The 18,307-nt window shown below is 38.9% G+C and overlaps 1 protein-coding gene across 3 annotated transcripts; it reads left to right on the top strand.

The window, feature by feature from the left end:
- The first annotated feature begins 256 nt into the window (after nt 1-256).
- LOC139945518 (uncharacterized) lies at nt 257-18,255 on the top strand. Of its 3 annotated transcripts, XM_071942890.1 has the most exons (19): nt 257-573; nt 1,186-1,279; nt 2,666-2,963; nt 3,393-3,513; nt 4,230-4,393; nt 5,378-5,513; nt 7,079-7,218; nt 7,991-8,120; nt 9,079-9,271; nt 10,201-10,346; nt 10,696-10,905; nt 11,070-11,287; nt 11,645-11,876; nt 12,414-12,687; nt 13,684-13,946; nt 14,442-14,673; nt 15,261-15,370; nt 16,042-16,218; nt 16,626-18,255. In XM_071942890.1, exons 3-19 carry the CDS (start codon nt 2,794-2,796, stop codon nt 17,406-17,408), a joined length of 3,699 nt encoding a protein of 1,232 aa, XP_071798991.1. In that variant the 5' UTR covers nt 257-573; nt 1,186-1,279; nt 2,666-2,793; the 3' UTR covers nt 17,409-18,255. The 3 variants fall into 3 exon arrangements, with proteins under 3 accessions (XP_071798991.1, XP_071798992.1, XP_071798990.1); XM_071942891.1 differs by lacking the exon at nt 1,186-1,279; XM_071942889.1 differs by lacking the exon at nt 1,186-1,279 and having other exon boundaries at nt 257-866.
- Nucleotides 18,256-18,307: the final 52 nt, after the last annotated feature.

Below are 18,307 nucleotides of genomic sequence, written 5' to 3'. Positions count from 1 at the left end.
TCGGACGAGTTGGTCTATTAAAAGCGTTTGAAACCGTTTGTTATGAAATGCATATGGTTAGAAAGATGTTTTAAAAGTAGAATATAATGATCCACACAAGTATCACTCGAAATTGCACGGTTTTCCTTTTACGTCGCGAACTATCACGGTCGGCCATTTATGGGAGTCAAAATTTTGACTCGCATAAATGGCCCACCGTGTTAGTCGACAGGGTAAAAAGAAAACCACGCAGTTTCGAGGCATATTTGTGTAGATCATTGTATTCTACTTTTACAATATCTTTCTAACCATATACATTTTACAACAAACGGTTACAGAACGCTTTTCAAAGACCAACTCGACCGATCCAAGGCAACGTGTTCCTTTAACAGCTCATCTATGACTACATGTGGCCCAGTGCCTTGTTCGCTTGCATATAGTCTGGTTTCAATAAGGCTCGCGGCTTCCGTACAACACACGATAGACAGTTCCGTCGGAGTGAGCCAGTCTTTTTCGTCATATCAGGGAAACCCGTAGGCGAGAATATGGCGGCAATTGTATCGTGTTTGCGTGTCCCCTGTTGCCATGGAGCCAGTGAGTACCAGTCCGTTTTATGCATAATAATATTGCGTTGTCAATAAATCCTAACAATAGCCTACACACGTACCATAGAGGCTAGTCAGTCAATGCCATGTGCCGCGCATCCAATGCTTGCAAGGTTGGCCTTTGAGTTTCATATCCCGTCATATTATGTACAAAGTGTACGACTGGCGGGTTGGCTCGTTACACTTTGCTTTGGTTTTATATGTGAAAACACTTCACAATGATTCCTGGTGCGAAGAAAGATTAATTTTGAACTATGTACATTTTGAACTATGTACGTTTTGGTAAGTCAGATATGCAAATTTTTCACGTCACAGTTGTTACTGTTTATGTTATAATACTCTACATGTATGTGTATGACCTGGTTGCCACAGGTAAGTGTTTGTGGTGTTTACAGAGGGTGGGGGGGGGGGGGGGGGGCTTGTTGACTTATGGGCATGTAGGATGTTGTATACGTGTGGAACAGTTTAAAGGCACCGGCAATTATCTAATCTAATCATTTATTGTTGAGAGTGCACCATACAATTATCTCAGCACACCGCACACTATTAGTAATTATGCTAGAAATTATAATTCTATATAAATGTACAATTTTGTTTACAGTTAAATTCGTGGTCGCTTGTTAGATACCAGCGAAACTCCGGAGTGAAGAAGAATTATCTTTAATAGGAATGCAAGTGCGAGTAGTTTTACCTCGGTAACGCTTCTTATCTTCACTTTTTGGGGGACTAATAAGTGATTATGTTTTAACACTAAATTAGGCCTAGTACTCCGAAGTGAACTGTTTCTGAAAAGCATTAACCTCTTCAAAGCTGCTGAATTACCATTTCAATTGTCAGAGTCATCGTCAAACTTGTATAAACATACCCTTATAGACCTTTGAACCGTAAACGCTCTGCCAAATTCAGGGTGTCAAAATTTACAGATCGAGTTCTTCTTGTTCGGACACTATTGGTAATTGCCGAAGACTAGTCTTCACAATTGATGTATCTCAACATATGCATAAAAGAACAAACCTGTGGAAATTTGAGCTCAATCGGTCATCGAATTTGCGAGATAATAATGAAAGGAAAAAACACCCTTGTCACACGAAGTTGTGTGCTTTCTGATGCTTGATTTCGAAATCAAATTCGTGGAAAATTATTCTTTCTAAAAAACTACGTCACTTCAGAGGGAGCTGTTTCTCACAATGTTTTATACCATCAACCTTTCCCCATTACTTGTAATCAAGAAAGGTTTTATGCTGATAATTATTTTGAGTAATTACCAATAGTGTCCACTGCCTTTAATTGGTAGGCATGCTTTATTGTTGCCGTTTTGCTAAATTAACGAACACATTTTAGTCAGTCCGAGAGCCCAGGCCGAAAGTAAAATATTGAAAAACAATGCTAACAGGAAAGGGATAACAAGGATTTCGCACTATGCTTTGTCGTTTCGGGAATGATTTGCATAATCATATTGGTTAAATTTACGGCATCAAACAATTAATTTCACTGACACGCAATATTCAAATTCACGCATTCTCTCCATTATTCAAGCAGACTTTATGAAGTTATACAACTTTACATAAAAAATAACCTAACTTTTGCTGGTGAATAATGTTGTTTGTTTAAATGAACATTACAGAATTGGTTTTTCTAACAAAACAGTTGCTGGCAGTGTAAGCACTTTATGTAATCCACCATATACATAAACTGACAAACCTGTAGAGTTTGGGATCGATCGGCCATCTAGGTCACGAGAGAATAGTGAAAACCGATACACATTTTGCATGACATTGATGCAAAAAAAAAATGAATAAAACGCTCACTGAGCGATAAACTCCTAACGCAAAGTTGATTTAATTATTTCTCATCAAACATGACATTTCAGGCAGAAATATTTCAAGGGATGTTTTCTATTATCATCGTCACTAGACCGTGTAAGTTTTATGTAAATCTGTGATCTTCACGATTTTGTTTTCTTACCAATTCTGTAACGTTCCTTTAAAATTAAGAGAATAATTTGTTTATCGGTTCCTTCATAGTGAGGAGTGTTTGTTGTGTTCATGTATAATGAGCAAATTTCGTATATCCAATTTCAGGCTCTAAAATAAAAGAATGGAGGTAAGTTTGTGGAGCGTGGAACGAGCAACTAGTGACTTATATTGAAGACTAGACTTATAAAGGAACCGAGTACCCTGTTAGTTAAATCACAAAGTATTATAGCAACATGACGAGCAAGAAGGAATTGACAGAATTGATCAAGGCAGATCCAACGGCTGTGGAGGCTTACATACCTCAGGTTCTTGAGGGAATAAGAAATGATGAAGACGATCTGAAGAGGAGTGATGAGTTCGGTGATGCACTTAAAGGACCAATGCTGAATGAAGTAAAAACAAAGTAAGAAAGTTTACAACAGTAAAAGTTTAAGTTTTTCAAGTGAGAAAATAATATTTGACAGTTCAAACTGCTTATTCAATCCAACCAAAAGGGCCCAACGGTACTGTAAAAATAGGGTTATGGGTCACATTTGGTTCGCTCTTTATAGTTTGTCATGACTTTTTTACGTAAAACTATTTTCATCATATTAGCTGAATAACTAGTGGCGGTGTAGTTTTTTTTTATTAAGTGAATGCCTGTCTTTACGCTGTAACTCATCTCCAAGTTTCATCTCCTGGTCATGGAAGACTTTATTAGAGCTTGGCTACAATTGGTTTTGGATATTAAAAAAACAAAAACAAAATAATAATATTCTTTATCCCCGGTGCAAATTTAACATCTCTTAGATAAAAATCACTATAGATTTCCTCCATTTCACTTCTTTTTTAGGAAAAATAAATACGAGAACCAAATGGCGGATGTATGTCAAGCTTGCTTTGAGAAAAGAACAACTAAGTATTATGAGCTCGCCGCTGCGATGTTTGCGGACAAAAAGATTATCAACTGGAAGGTATGTCTTGAATACATTGTTCAATCAGGAGTGACAAAAACCAAATCAGACAAAGCAACCCTCGACCCTTCAATAATTATTTTAATTGAAAAATAAGATTTTTAAATGTTGCAGCTCTTTCTCCTGCTCAATGGCACTTTGGACACTCTAATAGTAATTACTCTTAAAAATGGTTAGTATAAAAAGTTTATTGGAACGAGCACTGGAGTATAAAACATAGTGAGAAACGGCTCCATTTGAAGTGGCCTTTCCTAGTTTTTGAGAAAGCGGTAATTCCACTCAAATAAAAGAGGTTTCCGCTTAGCACCTTAAAGCACATACATTATTTTGGGCAACAAGTGTGTTTTATCGTGCATTATTCTCTTGCAACTTCGATGACCAATTGAAACCGAATTTTCAGAGGTTCGTTATTTAATGCATATGTTGGGATACACCAAGTGAGAATAAGCTGGTCTTTGACAATTACAAAAGGTGTCCAGTGCTTTTTCGGTGATTAAAATCAATAACCCACTTTGGAGTTCCAGCTGCGCATGTCTGTTACTGCTGACAACGCATGTTGTATGTTGTCTATCTCTAATAACCTATCAAAAGGTGGCGGGAGATAGACAAAATCCGTTGACGGCAGTAACAGACATGCGCCACTGACATTCCGAAGTGGCTTATTACAGGATTGCAGCGAAATTGTTTGTTTTCCATTAAATTAATTGTCTTTTCAGGAACGCATCTCATTGGCGGAGAAGCTGACCAAAACATTAGAAGCTCCGGTAAAACTCATCAGAACTGAAAAGGATGATTGGTGGGGCAAGGACATCAAACCAAGTAAAACTGAAATCGGCAAGGCAATGATGTCATGCATCAAGAAAATGATGGAAGCATTTGAGTAAGTTCTTAATAAACAGCAAATAATGTCAAAAAACTATTGTCACTTGTGTCACTAACCGAGTGTGTATACACCTTTTGGAACCCCTTGAATGTTTGAATATTTTATATTATGCAAAAAACTAACCTGTGAACATTTCGTATCAAAAGGTGGTGGTGTTTTTGAGATGTCGCCTAAAATCCAGGGTTCAGGAATAATCGTTTATATACGCCTCTCATTGTATGCATGACGTCATAATTCTTACACAAAATGAGGTTATGGGTGCACGTCCCCCATCACTGCAGTGGCTGCGCCCATCGCCTTATTTTGGATTAGCATTGTGACGTACCTCATGCATAAACATTAAGAAAGGCGATAAAAAGGTGATATATTTTTTCATCCGCAGTATTTCGAAGTGATATGTTTCTCAACATGCACTATACAAAGCTGTTCTTTTACCACGCAAGTTTTATTGACACTAATTTGCAGAGTCATTATCAAACGTATACAAGCCTAGTCTTGGTGCAAGACGTTTCTCAACTTCCTTTCACGCACACCGCGGCCAATACACCGATCCATTAAGCCAGGCCCAATTGTCATTAACCAATCACAACCGCAAAATCTGATCACCATTTGAACCGTTTGGTGATCGTTGCACTAATGGTGATCAGGTTTCGCGGTTGTGATTGGTCAGCTGGTAAGGAGGCGGGGCGTAATGGATCGGTCTATGGACCAACAGCACGCGTACCGACTCACCTGACCTCACTAAGCCAGGTGATTCGGTGCGGGCGCTGTTGGTGAATTGCCCGCGGTATGCGTGAAAGGAAAACGAGAAACGTCTTGCATCAAGACTAATACTAGCCCAAAGACAACAACGTGTATGTGATTTTACTTTCCTTTTACCTTTATACGCTCATTGCCCAAGTTCCTTGATCAAATAGCTCGCTGGGCCATAAATGGTCCACACCTCCTCCTCTTTCAATAAAAGTTTAACTTTGATTTCAGCCGAGACAAGATCTTGAAGAAAGTAAGCAAGTTCATTGTGGAGCTTCTTGTAGTCTTCTTCAAGGCACCAGACGATTTACAACTTGTTAAAGCAATGGCTTTTTCCTCAAATTCATCTCATCCCATAGTATGGGAGGTAAATATCGAAACATTATAACTATTTAACTAAGCAACTTCTAGAACTGGACGCCTCTGGTGTTGTCAAAGACCGGTATTCTCACTTGGTGTATTCCAACATGGCATACAATAACAAATTGATGCCTAAAAAGGCTTCATGCCTGAAATGTACAATAGTTAAAGCTGCTGGGCACTTTCGGTAAACAGCATTGTTCAAAGCCCACACTTCGTGTATCACAACTTATATGTAAAATAACAAAGCTGTGAAAATTTAGGCTCAATCAGTTATCGGAGTCGGGAGAAAACCCACCCTTGTTTCCGCACGTTTCGCCGTGTCATGAAATGTGTTTAAAATAAATCCGTAATTCTCGATAAAGAGAACTGATAATTTGTTTATGTTTTTTTTTTTTTTTTTTCAAAAAGTAAAGCATTTCATGGAACAATATTTCAAAAGAGTCTTTCACCATAACCTTCTGTAAACCCTGTAAGTTATTCTAAATCTGTGAACTTTTGTTTTCTTTTCCGAAAGTGTCCAATGGCTTTAAGTGAGAAATTATGTTTTTCTCAAAAACTACATTACGTCAGAGGAAGACGCTTCGCACAATGTTGTGTATTATAATACCCCTTGCAAGTATTCTGCCTGCTCATTGGTTTAGAGCGCGTCACATGACATGTCTTAGTTTTGCTAGACGACGGCCGTCGGTTTGCCATGCGCTAGTCCGAAGACTAGCACATGGCACACGGCGTGCAGTACCCAGACGTCCGTTGCGTTTACGAGTATGATAAATTAATAGTCTGTAATCATTTCGGATTGCACGACACTACATGCAACACATTAAAGTAAAAGTGTTTGCAATCTGTATTCGCGTCGTCCGTGGATTGTAGCATTCAGGTCTGTAACTTAATAATAAAAGTACAGTATTTAGAAATGTTTGGGGTGTTTTAAAACAAATATTGACTGCTTTTACTCGTGCAATGGTTAAAAACTATGACTCCCTCGGTGATCCCCGGAGCATTCTATTTTCCCTCGGCTTCATAGTTTACATTTGTATACTATCAACAGCTCTCATATCCATTGATCGTCGCCCAGTACATTTTTATACTACCAGTTTTTTGGAGTAACTTAACTTAAAGGTAGTGGACACTATTGGTAATTACACAAAATAATTATCATCATAAAACCTTTCTTGATTACGAGTAATGAGAAGAGGTTGGTAGTATAAAACATTGTGAGAAACAGCTCCCTCTGAAGTGACGTAGTTTTCGAGAAAAAAGTAATTTTCTACGAATTTGATTTCGAGACCTCAGGTTTAGAATTTGAGGTCTCAAAATCAAGCATCAGAAAGCACACAACTTCGTGTGACATGGGTGTTTTTTTTTCTTTCATTATTGTCTCGCAATTTTGATGACCGATTGAGCTCAAATTTTCACAGGTTTGTTATTTTATGCATATGTTGAGATACACCAACTGTGAAGTCTAGTCTTTGACAATAACATATGGTGTCCACTGGCTTTAACTTAAATGTATTTATTAAGCGCTTTATGATCATAAAATGTAGCGGCCATAATATCTTTTTCGAATAGGGGACAGAAAAGACCCTTGCTGAGATTTTACGTGCCATATGTGCATGGATAAAATCAGAAGATTTGGATTTGGAGTCTTCAACTGATGACAAAGCAAAAGCCATTGTAAGCACATTGCAGTCGTCACTAGCAGGCGCTGGGTAAGTAGATAAACTGTGGAGTGGAAATAGTATACAAATATTGACTGCTTCGAGTGCTATGGTTAAAACTATGACTCCCGAGGTGATCTCCGGAGCGTTCTGTTTTCCCGAAGCGAAGCCGAGGGAAAATAGAACGCTACGGGGATCACCGAGGGAGTCATAGTTTTTAACCATTGCACGAGTAAAAGCAGTCAATATTTGTTTTATAACACCCCAAACATTTCTAATGACTGTACTGTTCTTATTACGTTACAGACCTGAATGCTACAATCCACGGACGACGCGAATACAGATTGCAAACACTTTTACTTACTGTGTTGCATGTAGTGTCGTGCAATCCGAAGTGGTTACAGACTATTAATTTATCATCCCAGTACACGCAACCAATGAGCAGGCAGAATACTTGCAAGGGGTGTTATAATATACAAATATGGAGTGGCTCAGAGTGGAATGGGAAGAATAGTAACGCAAGGTACAATTTGGACTGTTCCATTTCACGAGGCTCCAGAAGAGTTTACCGTTCTATCTTGCATTTATAGAGCTAGTAAAACAAAGAATAACGAGCAAATCGAAATGGAGCATCTGTGGTCGATTTCGCAAAGAGGCCTAATTAATTACAATGCCTAGGACTCTTTGGGAGTTACTTAAACATAATGCTAGTTCCAAGTTAGGAATAGTAACTCGTCTTACATCGAGATAGTCTTAACTCTTTGTGAAATCCACATTTGATACTTTCTTTACCTGCACAACTATTGTTCATTTTAATACTCAGAGCACCATCAAAATATGCGAAAGAGTTGAGTGAAATATTCCAGTATGTGCTGACACAGGATTTGGACGGTCAACCATTCACGGGATGGGGGCTCATAGCACAGACTATCTGCTCTGCATTTATTATAAAGGTGAGTCAGTTACTTAGGCAATATATAAAGACTGGTCCCAAAAAGACAGGTGCTGGCTTTACAGAACCAGTGATTTAATTGGGTACAACGGTTTCATTGGATAAATGTGCAGTGAAGTCCCGTAAGCTTTCCATATCTGTGTTTTGATTGGTCCAAGGTGATGTTTGGCAGCTGCTCTTTCGTTCGTATGCGCAACCAGCGTGCATTTATTCTACTATGTACGTACGATTTGAATGCGAATCTCCATGCAAAATGAATGTAGGGGAAAGTTGATTATGGACACGGATTTGCGTAGACCGCACATATACACCCTTGCTAAGACACTGGACACTATTGGTAATTTTCAAAGACCAGTCTTCTCACTTGGTCCATCTCGATATAAAAATAAAAGACAACACACCCTTGTCACACGAAGTTGTGTGCTTTCAGATGCTTGATTTCGAGACCTCAAATTCTAGATCTGAGGTCTCGAAATCAAGTAGGTGGGAAATTATTTCTTTCTCGAAAACTAATCCACCTCAGAGGGAGCCGTTTCTCACAATGTTTTATAATATCAACCTCTCCCCATTACTCGTTATCAAGTAATGTTTTATGCTAATAAATATTTTGAGTAACTATATCAATAGTGTCCACTGCTTTTAAAGGCGCAGTAAAACAAAACGAAATAAAACAGACACGACAAAACTATGTGTTTGGAAACCTGTGGCATAAGATAAGTTTTGAAAAGAGATTTTAATGTTGTGGTACAAAAACAAGATCTCAAACTAAATTGCTAGAGAGTTCCGACAGCGGAAGAAAACTACCTGTAACCCCGAGACTTGGGTTCAATGAGAAGAAGCATGGAACTTGATCGAACATTCCTTGACGGAATGTAAACTTGAATTAGGCCTACTTCAGCGCTTTACAAGAACTATGTAATATTAATAGTACGTAAACTCAACTTATTGTTACTCCACAGCACTCTGGTACGGCAAGAGTCACCAAAGACTTCGTCCCAGGTTTGATGACGATTCTAAGAGGAGACAACGAGACATTGATCAGTATGGCATCTACTTGCGTTGCAAGCTTCTATCAACAAACAGATCTACTCGCACCGTTTGCTGATGATGTTATAGAAGTATTCTTGATCGGGAAGAGTGTCAACATTGGCGGTATGTTGTCTTGATCTGGCTTCAGACTAATTCAAGCTCGGTTCATACTTCCTACGAATGCGAATAAATAACTTTTTTATAGCGCTTTCCACAGGCGTTCCAAAGCGCATTAACATTGTCTGAAACATGTGTTTTAACAGAGTCTTGAATGAGCTGATCGAGGATGAGTCACGGATGTGAAGAGGGAGCTTGCACGATAAAATTTGTAATTCACATAATTCGCAAAGAACATTTTGCATCGGTTGACTTGTGCCAAATTAGTGGGACACATTCGCTGCCAAGACAGCAATGTGACGTCAAAAGTCGTATTGCATTCGCATTCACGTGAAATAAGAACTGGGCTTTAGTTAGGTTTGCGGTGACACCATCCTAAATCTCTCTTTTCTGACTAGTGGTGGCTCTGAGAAGAGGTTTGGTAAGTGTGCTTCTCATATATAGCAACAGGTACTCTTCAAAGGAGATTTTTACTTAAAGTTTCACCGCAAACTACACTTATTTTCCAACTTACACAGTCCTAAGTCTTATCTTGACTTCAAAACTGTTAACATTCACCATTTAGGAAAACTACGAACTGCTTTCAGATTATGGTATGAATGATTGTCAACGATACTCCTACATTATTGTGTCGTGGTTGGCACATTAAACCAGATGACAATTTTGGTAGATCAACACCAAAATAAATTTCAGACTTTTATAGGTTATGTTCTTGTAACTTTTGTATTCTTATCTGACAAACCTCTTTGAGTAATAATTGAAGTTTTGCCATGGTATTTCAACTGTGCGTATGTTTTTTAGTACATCTTATAATAGTAATTTGACTTACTGTCAATTGCCATAGGCCTACACCAATGTACAAAGGTAACATGACTTTTTTAAGCGAATGGTGTCTTGAATGTAACTAACTATGCTTATGTTACGTTTTCCTACAGTGGTTTTGAAGCCACTATATGCCGTAAGTCCAGATCCAATTCTGCGTAATTTCGACAGATTAGCTGAGTACATGGAAGACATGTGTCAAACTAACAAAGTCTACATCTATATGTTATGGGACGACATAGCAAAGGATAACGCCAAGGTAATATAATCATTTTTAAAAGTCACTATGCTTTCTACTACCCGTTTCAAACAGGCGATCCAGAGTCATGCAGAACCAAGTTCTGAATTAAGTACATGGAAAGTTCGACATCTGAAACAGTCAGGAGCGACTGGATTTTATATACTTTCCCGATTTTAGTCAACTACATCACAGGTATATCTCGGCTGGGATTCAAAACCCACGACCTTTATAGTTCTAGAGCAGTGTCCTATCAACTACATCGCCGAAATTGTCCGGTAGAGGCAATTCGACATCTATTTAACAAAAAGTGCACCGTTGCGCTGATACAGTTCAGACATAACTCCCGTTAGTTTGTCTTTTTTCCTAGTTATTAGTGCCTTATGTCGACCTGATGATGGATGACGCAACAAATGGCCAGCTTTCTCATACGGTTCTCACGGTCCTGGGAACTGTGTCGATCAAATTCCCAAAACTCTTTGTCGACAAGATCGACAAGTTGCTACGAGTGTCCAAACAGACACCAATCACCATCCACGCTGTAGCTAAAGTAGTTGCAAGTGTTGGTCAAATTGATGAGGTAAGTAGAACTAGCAATATTGCTGTTTCGGTAGAACTCTTCGATTTAGGTGTTGTCATTAGTCTTGTCATTAATATAATTGTATGCTTTTGATACATCGACTGTGTTTGAAAGCAAGCGATACTTCAAATTGATAAAATAAGTTACTCTTTGTTTTCGGACAGAAACAAGCCGATCGTTGCCTCAAATTATTCGTAGACATATTAAAGAAAACTGACGTTATATGGACCAGTACCATCTTAATGGAAATGAAGAGAGTTGGTCGAAAATACGTAGACATCTTGAAGAAGTACAGAGCAGATATTGAAAAGTTTAAGACAAGCCAACAGATGGGTGTGCCTGATCTTGTACAGAGTTTGATAGACTTTATGGAAGGCCGGAGGTAAGATTCATTCATTTCTTCTAACGAGGCCTTATTAAATCAAATTTCTTCTGGCCCTTTTCGAAACCACGGCTTTGGCTCCAAGTCGGCTCAGGCTAGGTTGGCTCCACGGTTGTTTTTACAATTGGGGGTGCTTCGCGTAGGTGCTCAGGGCTTCGTACGAGAGAACGGAGCCTGAAGCCGAATCCAAACCCGAAGCCGTGGATTCGAGAAAAAAAAAATCGGTAAATATAACAGATGGTTTAATCCCGTAAACATAGCCCATGATAAACGTTTATAGTAAAATACTCCCTTTTCAAGAAGAAGCAGTACAAATATACACCAAAAATACATCATCTTCCACAATATCTTTTACAGCTTGGAAACTCTTGCTGATGACATAGATGAGGTGAAAGATGACGTCAAGACCTTGGATACTAGAGTCACCGTGACAGAGGATACTGTGGATCGACTTGATAAAACTGTTACAGAGCAAGGCCAGGAGATCGACAATGTAAAGAACGAGGTTGTGGAACAAGGTGAAAGGCTAGACGAGCTTAAAGAAGTGGTGGACGACACGGTGTTAAAAGTCGAAGAAATCGATCAGAAAGTAAGTATTGTCAAAGTCTTTCATAAGTTAATCAGTCATGGCTACTTGTAAAAGTCAAGACAATTAATCAATATCAAGTTGAATTTTAAAGGAACATAAGATAGGTTTTTGCTCAAAGCAGTTGCTGGCAGTGTGAGCACTTTATGTAACCCACCATACAAAACCTGACAAACCTGTAGAGGTTTGAGATCGATCAGATGGGTCGGGAGAACAAAACAATGTTAATAACCGATTATACATTTTGCAGAACACCGATGCAAAAAAAACCACCAAAAACAAAACGCTTGAACTGAGTGATGAAATTAGTTTTCTTTATTTCTAAACAAATAATGACATCTCAGATGAAAACATTTCAAGAGTTGTTTTCTACTGTCATTATCATTAGATCGTGTAAGTTAAATCTAAATCTGTGATTTTCACGATTCTTTTCCTAACCAATTCTGTAATGCTCCTTTGAAAATAATGAAACAACATCAACAATTTGTCAGCACATTGCAGTATTGAAGTAAGGTTTAGTATCACATCTTTTAAATTCAGACAATTACCAATGCACCGAAGTGGTCCCGAGACGTCTCCAAGCTTCTCAACCCCGAACATGAACACGATTGGAGGTACCTGGCTATACGTCTCGGCTTCACTGGAGAGGATGTTCGCAATTGGGCACTGTCTCCAGACCCTACGATGGCCCTACTGGCGGAATGGTACACTGTACATAAGAGTAGTGAAGCTACGTATGCTGTACTGACTGCATTACAGGATATGGGTAGAGAAGATGCGTCCGCCATAGTGGAGGAATCATTGCAGGCTGCAGGTATGATGACGTCACGGTGATGACGTAGTTTGGTATCTCCGTTTAATACTGGTTACTCTTTGATATTCTCACGGCGAATGTGTTCTTCCATACATCAACATTTTTACAACGGTAAAAATCTCAGACATTGGACACTTTTACTCAGGATGATTCTTAGCATGAAAACTTACTTGGTGACGAGCAAAGGAGAGATGTTGATAGTAATAATAATAATAATAATAATAATAATAATAATAATAATAATAATAATAATAATAATAATAATAATAATAATAATAATAATAATAATAATAATAATAATAATAATAATAATAATAATAATAATAATAATAATAATAATAATAATAATAATAATAATAATAATAATAATAATAATAATAATAATAATAATAATAATAACCGTATATATAACACGCCTTTTGCCAAAGGATACAAAGCGCCATGTATTATTATGGTAGCGCCATGTATTATTATGATAGTATACACCATTGTGGGAATTGGTTCCCTCTGAAGTAACGTTTTTTGGGGAAAAGAGGTAATTCTTACTCAAATAAATTAAAAGGCTTCAGCCTCAAGTCTTTTGATACTTTTCAGGCATGTGAAAAGCACATCAAGTTGTGCAACATGTGTGTTTTTTCTGTCATTGTTCTCTTGCAACTTCTATGACCAACTGAGTCCAAATTTAACAGACTTGTTATGTTGTTCATATAACAAATTGGATACACCAAGTGAGAATACTGGTCTTACCAAATGTGTACAGTGTCTTTAAATTGATACCTTTCCAAATAAATAACGAGAGACACACGACAAGCTGTTTCCCCAGAAAACATGCATTATATCTGTATTCTGTTTTGATCCGTTGTACCAATGAAGTGATTGATTAATCCAAAATATAAAAACGGAGTATGTTCACTAAAATTACCGAGCCTTAATCATGATATAAAAACGCTTGACACAACAAAACAATAATATATGTTAATTTTCCGTGCGTGACAGATGCTCTGGTACCCAAGGCTGCCCCCGACATGTCAGAGAAACCCCCTCGGGTCTTCATCAGCTACCAGTGGGATCATCAAGCAGAGGTGAAAGTCATCAAGGAACATCTTGAGAAAGCTGGCTTTGGTTGCTGGCTGGATATCGGTCAGATGGGAGGCGGTGATAGCCTATTTGCTAAAATCAACGACGGCATGAGAGCTGCAAAGTTAGTCCTCTGCATGTGCACCGAGAAATACTCCAAGTCAGAAAACTGTAATAAAGAGGTGAGCGCACATGATTCTATGTCACCATCTTGGTCAAGTTCCCTGTTTCATGAATGTTAACATTCATTGTGCACACATGTCACCAGACTATTATTTCATCCAGCCTCAGTTTGGTTACAATGAGCAGGAATGAAGTAAAATCAGAGATGGTCATAACGTGATAAAGTGCTATACTGTCGACAGTCATAAATTTCACTATACAATACCATACTGGCCACAGTACGCCGCACCTTTTCTTTGGAATAGTCTTTCTGTGCATATTCGCCATGCTAGTTCTTTACAATGTTTTAAGCTGCTTTTGTAACGGTATATTTTACTTACTGTATACTTTATTGATCTTCGTATAAGCTGTGAGGCTTTTTGCATTAGGCGCTTTACAAAATGTCCTTATATTATCACTACAATGTAGGCCTATGTTGAAGTATTCCTCACGAACTTGAAATCCCATATACTATTCAATCCATGCCGACATTGAAGCTCTTTCCTCTAAAACAGGTGAATCTTGCCAACCTGTTGAACAAACCAATTATCCCTGTACTCATTGAGAAGACAGCTTGGCCACCAGCTGGCTCTATGAGTATGTTGTTTGCTCAGCTTCTCTACATTCAGCTTTATAACGATAAGGAGTACATCAGAGGAGACAAGCTTTGGGAAGATGCCAAGTTTGCTGAGTTACTTGGACAGATTAGTTACCACGCTGCTCCGGACGAAGACATGATCACTGACGGTAAGTTTTAATTAAATTCCTCATAGTTCACCAAGTAAACATAAAATAAAAGAGTGGCTTCTTATAGCGCGCACAACCGTCACTCAGTGACGCCCAAGTCGCTGTACCATTCATTTTTATCCTACAAGGTATCTGGGACCACGTTTGAATTATGAGACCTACTCCATTTACATTGCATCATGGTTTACAAGGTGCTGTGGCACAATATGCTACCAACCCAACCAGGAACACCGGGGCCAACCCCTTCTCTTTTCGATAAAGTGCACTGGGCTCTTTTACGTACATTACACACCACACGAGACCAACGGCTTTACATGCCATCCGAAGGACGAAGGTGTCTTGCTTAAGGACATAGGTGTAAAGACTTGGACTCTTTCTCCCATACTCTGCTGATCAGAAACACAGAGTTTGAATCTGGGGCTCTGTATTCCGCTAGGCCGTGACCCGCCATGTTAATGTTAAACAGTTGGCAAACAAACCAACCATGAAGTCATAAAGCTGTACTTAAGTATGGAGCCAGTCGTTGGAAGTGGTCTTTCTACCTCTTCTTATTTTTGTTCCTTTTTCTCCTTCCTCAATAAACACAGAGTATCGCAACTGGGTGCCCCAGATTGATGACCTTCCTCAAGTTGCCAAGAAAGCTGATACTCAACCATCAACCAACTCATCCACTCAGAATCCAACATCAGAAGTTCAGGTAAAACTCAACTCTATAAATCACAGTAGATTTATAAGTCATCTTTAATCGTCCTACCATTGAGGAAAATTTCTTTTTACTGTAAAACATTGTCTTAAACTAGAAACATACACATTTTGCCCTTAGCCCGATGTGCTATGTAAGCACTGTATACTCATATCAGTACTTTTCAAAATACTGAGTACATACAGTGCTTACTCAGTGCCTTAAAGGGTCTATGTAACTTGTGTTGGACAAAAAACACAATATCCACAGATTTACACTAAACTTACATAGTTTGAAGATAATGATAGTAGAAAGCTTCCCTGAAAATACTACGTGCTGATGTGCTGTAGTTTTTGGGAAATGAGTAAAACCATGTCATGTAAATAATTTTCGTCTCATCATTTACAAACTTATTTTCATGACATTGTTTTACTCATTTCTCAAAAGCTACAGCACCTCAGTAAGTAAGGTTTGAAGGGAAGCTTTCCACTATCATTATCTTCAAACCCTGTAAGTTTAATGTAAATCTATGGACATTTTTAAAAAAGTACCCAAATCCTTTAGTACGCACATCGGTGTAAGGGTAAAACAAAAAATAACATCTGCTAACTAAGTGTTTCATTCAAAGCCAGACAAAACCTAAAGGTTTTACAAACCTTTTCCCCCAATTATTTTCCCATTGACAGGTGGATGAGTTGATCCCGCAGGTATTTATCTCCTACCAATGGGACAAACAAACTGAGATCAAGAGACTTTACTCTCGATTGACATCACTGGGGCTCAGCTGCTGGCTTGATATCCTTCAGATGGGTGGAGGAGATCCTCTCTACTCGAAGATCGATAAAGGAATCAGGAATGCCAAGGTATCAACAAATTCTTATATAGCGCATTTCACAATAACCGCCACAATGCGCTTTACATTAGTGCCCTGGCCATTGGGTGAATATCAATTTCTTTGATCTTTCTCAGCTCCCTGGGGAGTACACGACCTTGCCAACTGTGGCTCTCTAAAGGCTTAGTCATTTACAATATCAACCTCTACCCTATGGCAGGTACCCATTTATACTCCTGTGTGAAGAAAATCATTTATAGTAACGCATCTTGCTGTAAGGACACAAGTGTCACGAACCCACACAACGATGACTTTAACCACCAGAACTTAAATTCGATGCTCTTTGCCACTCGGACATGAATACCTACTCATTAAACAGACATAACATTCCTACCCATAACAGCTTTGTAAAATGTATTAACTTGTTTTCCTCAACAGGTTGTAATTTCTAGCGTGACCCCAAAGTATGCCCTCTCTGCAAACTGTCGTCGAGAGGTCAGCCTTTCCGATGCCCTCAGGAAACCCGTTATCCCGATCCTCATGGAGCAGATGACGTGGCCTCCAGAAGGTCCAATGAGCATGCCCTTTGCGCAGCTTCTCTACATCGACTTCACAAAAGAGTCAACCCAGAAGGAATTCACCGACAACAAATTTGATGAATTGCTGGAGAAGCTCAAAGAACACGCAGCAGTTGAGGAACTCGTCATTCAGCGAAAATTACCAGTAGAGGAGCGTGAACAAGACGAAATGCCAGTAGAACAACCTGCAACTAAGAAGCCCTGTCAGACCATGGAACAGACGGAAGACAAATCGTTGACATCTCTCCCGGATGAAAATCACCTGGAAGAAGCAGATCATCCTGAGCGGCCGAGATTAGCAAGTGACCCTCAACATGAGGTAGTTGAACCCGAGAGACCCAAACCGGCTCTTGTAGAGTTCAAGAAATCTTCGTCCGTCAATCAGCAACCAGAACAGGGTTGTCATGAGGAACTACCCGAAGAACAACCTGTAACTAAGAAGCCAAGTCAGACCATGGAACAGACGGAAGGTAACCCATTGACACATTTCCCGGATAAAATTCACCATGAAGAAACTCTAATTAAACCTGAACGGCCAGGATCGGCCAATGGCACTCAGCATGCTAAAGTAGTTCAAGCAGAGAGACCCAAATCTGCTCCTGAAAAGCCAAAGAAATCTTCGTCTGTTTGTGCAATTATCTAAACAATAAGACAAAGTAGAATTGAACAACTTTGAAATGCGTTTGTGTGACTATTGCCTTTATTTGAACGGTCAAATACTTGTTTTGAAGATATTTATTTTTGGTACTGCACGAAGAAATGTAGTCAAGAGGCGCCCTTGCGGAAATTTGTTTCAGAAATAACATTGTTTATCTGCACGAGGCGTGGTTCCAATGGAAATGCGGTTCCATTTACAGGGCTGTGTCATTAAGCACGGGCAGCCATTTTGTTTTTCCTACTTTCGCATCAACGTATTTTGACGTCATATTATTAATACTTCTTACCTGGGCCCAATTTCATGGAGCTGCTACGCACCAAATTTGCTTAGCATTGAATTTCTTCCTTGACAAAAACAGGATTACCAACAAGTTTGTTGCATATTGCTTTTTACTGGTATTCAGCTGTTGTTTGCTAATCCTGAAAATAATGTGGAAATTTGGTTGGTAATCCTGTTTTTGTCAAGGAAGAAATTTCCTGCTAAGCAAATTGTTGTGCTTAGCACCTCTATGAAATTGGGCCCTGAAAACTAAAGTTCCCTAACCGCTTTTGTGGTGCTGAGTTGTGAGTGCGATTGTCTTCAGAGGGCGTACTACGTTGCGTATCGCCCGACAGGGAAAGAAGTCACGCTGAAACAATAAAGCTGGGGAAAAGGAGCAACAACACAATTGAGTCCCTTTATAATTCTGCCTGGCACAGTACACGGTTCAACTTTTGAAATGAACAATTGTCAAACTGTTTCGACTGTATCCGCTCCAATGACTGTAAAGATATACATTATAAAATAACTCAGAAAACAATGCAACTCGAACAGTCTACATTAACATTACTTGTTATTCTTAATTCATTTCTCTTCGGTACATTATTGTGGTCTCAATATTTGAT

This window comes from Asterias amurensis, chromosome 12 (genome assembly GCF_032118995.1).
Source record: "Asterias amurensis chromosome 12, ASM3211899v1".
Lineage (NCBI taxonomy): Eukaryota > Metazoa > Echinodermata > Asteroidea > Forcipulatida > Asteriidae > Asterias > Asterias amurensis.
Note: the sequence above shows the minus strand (reverse complement) of the source record. Positions and strands in the feature narration are given on the sequence as shown.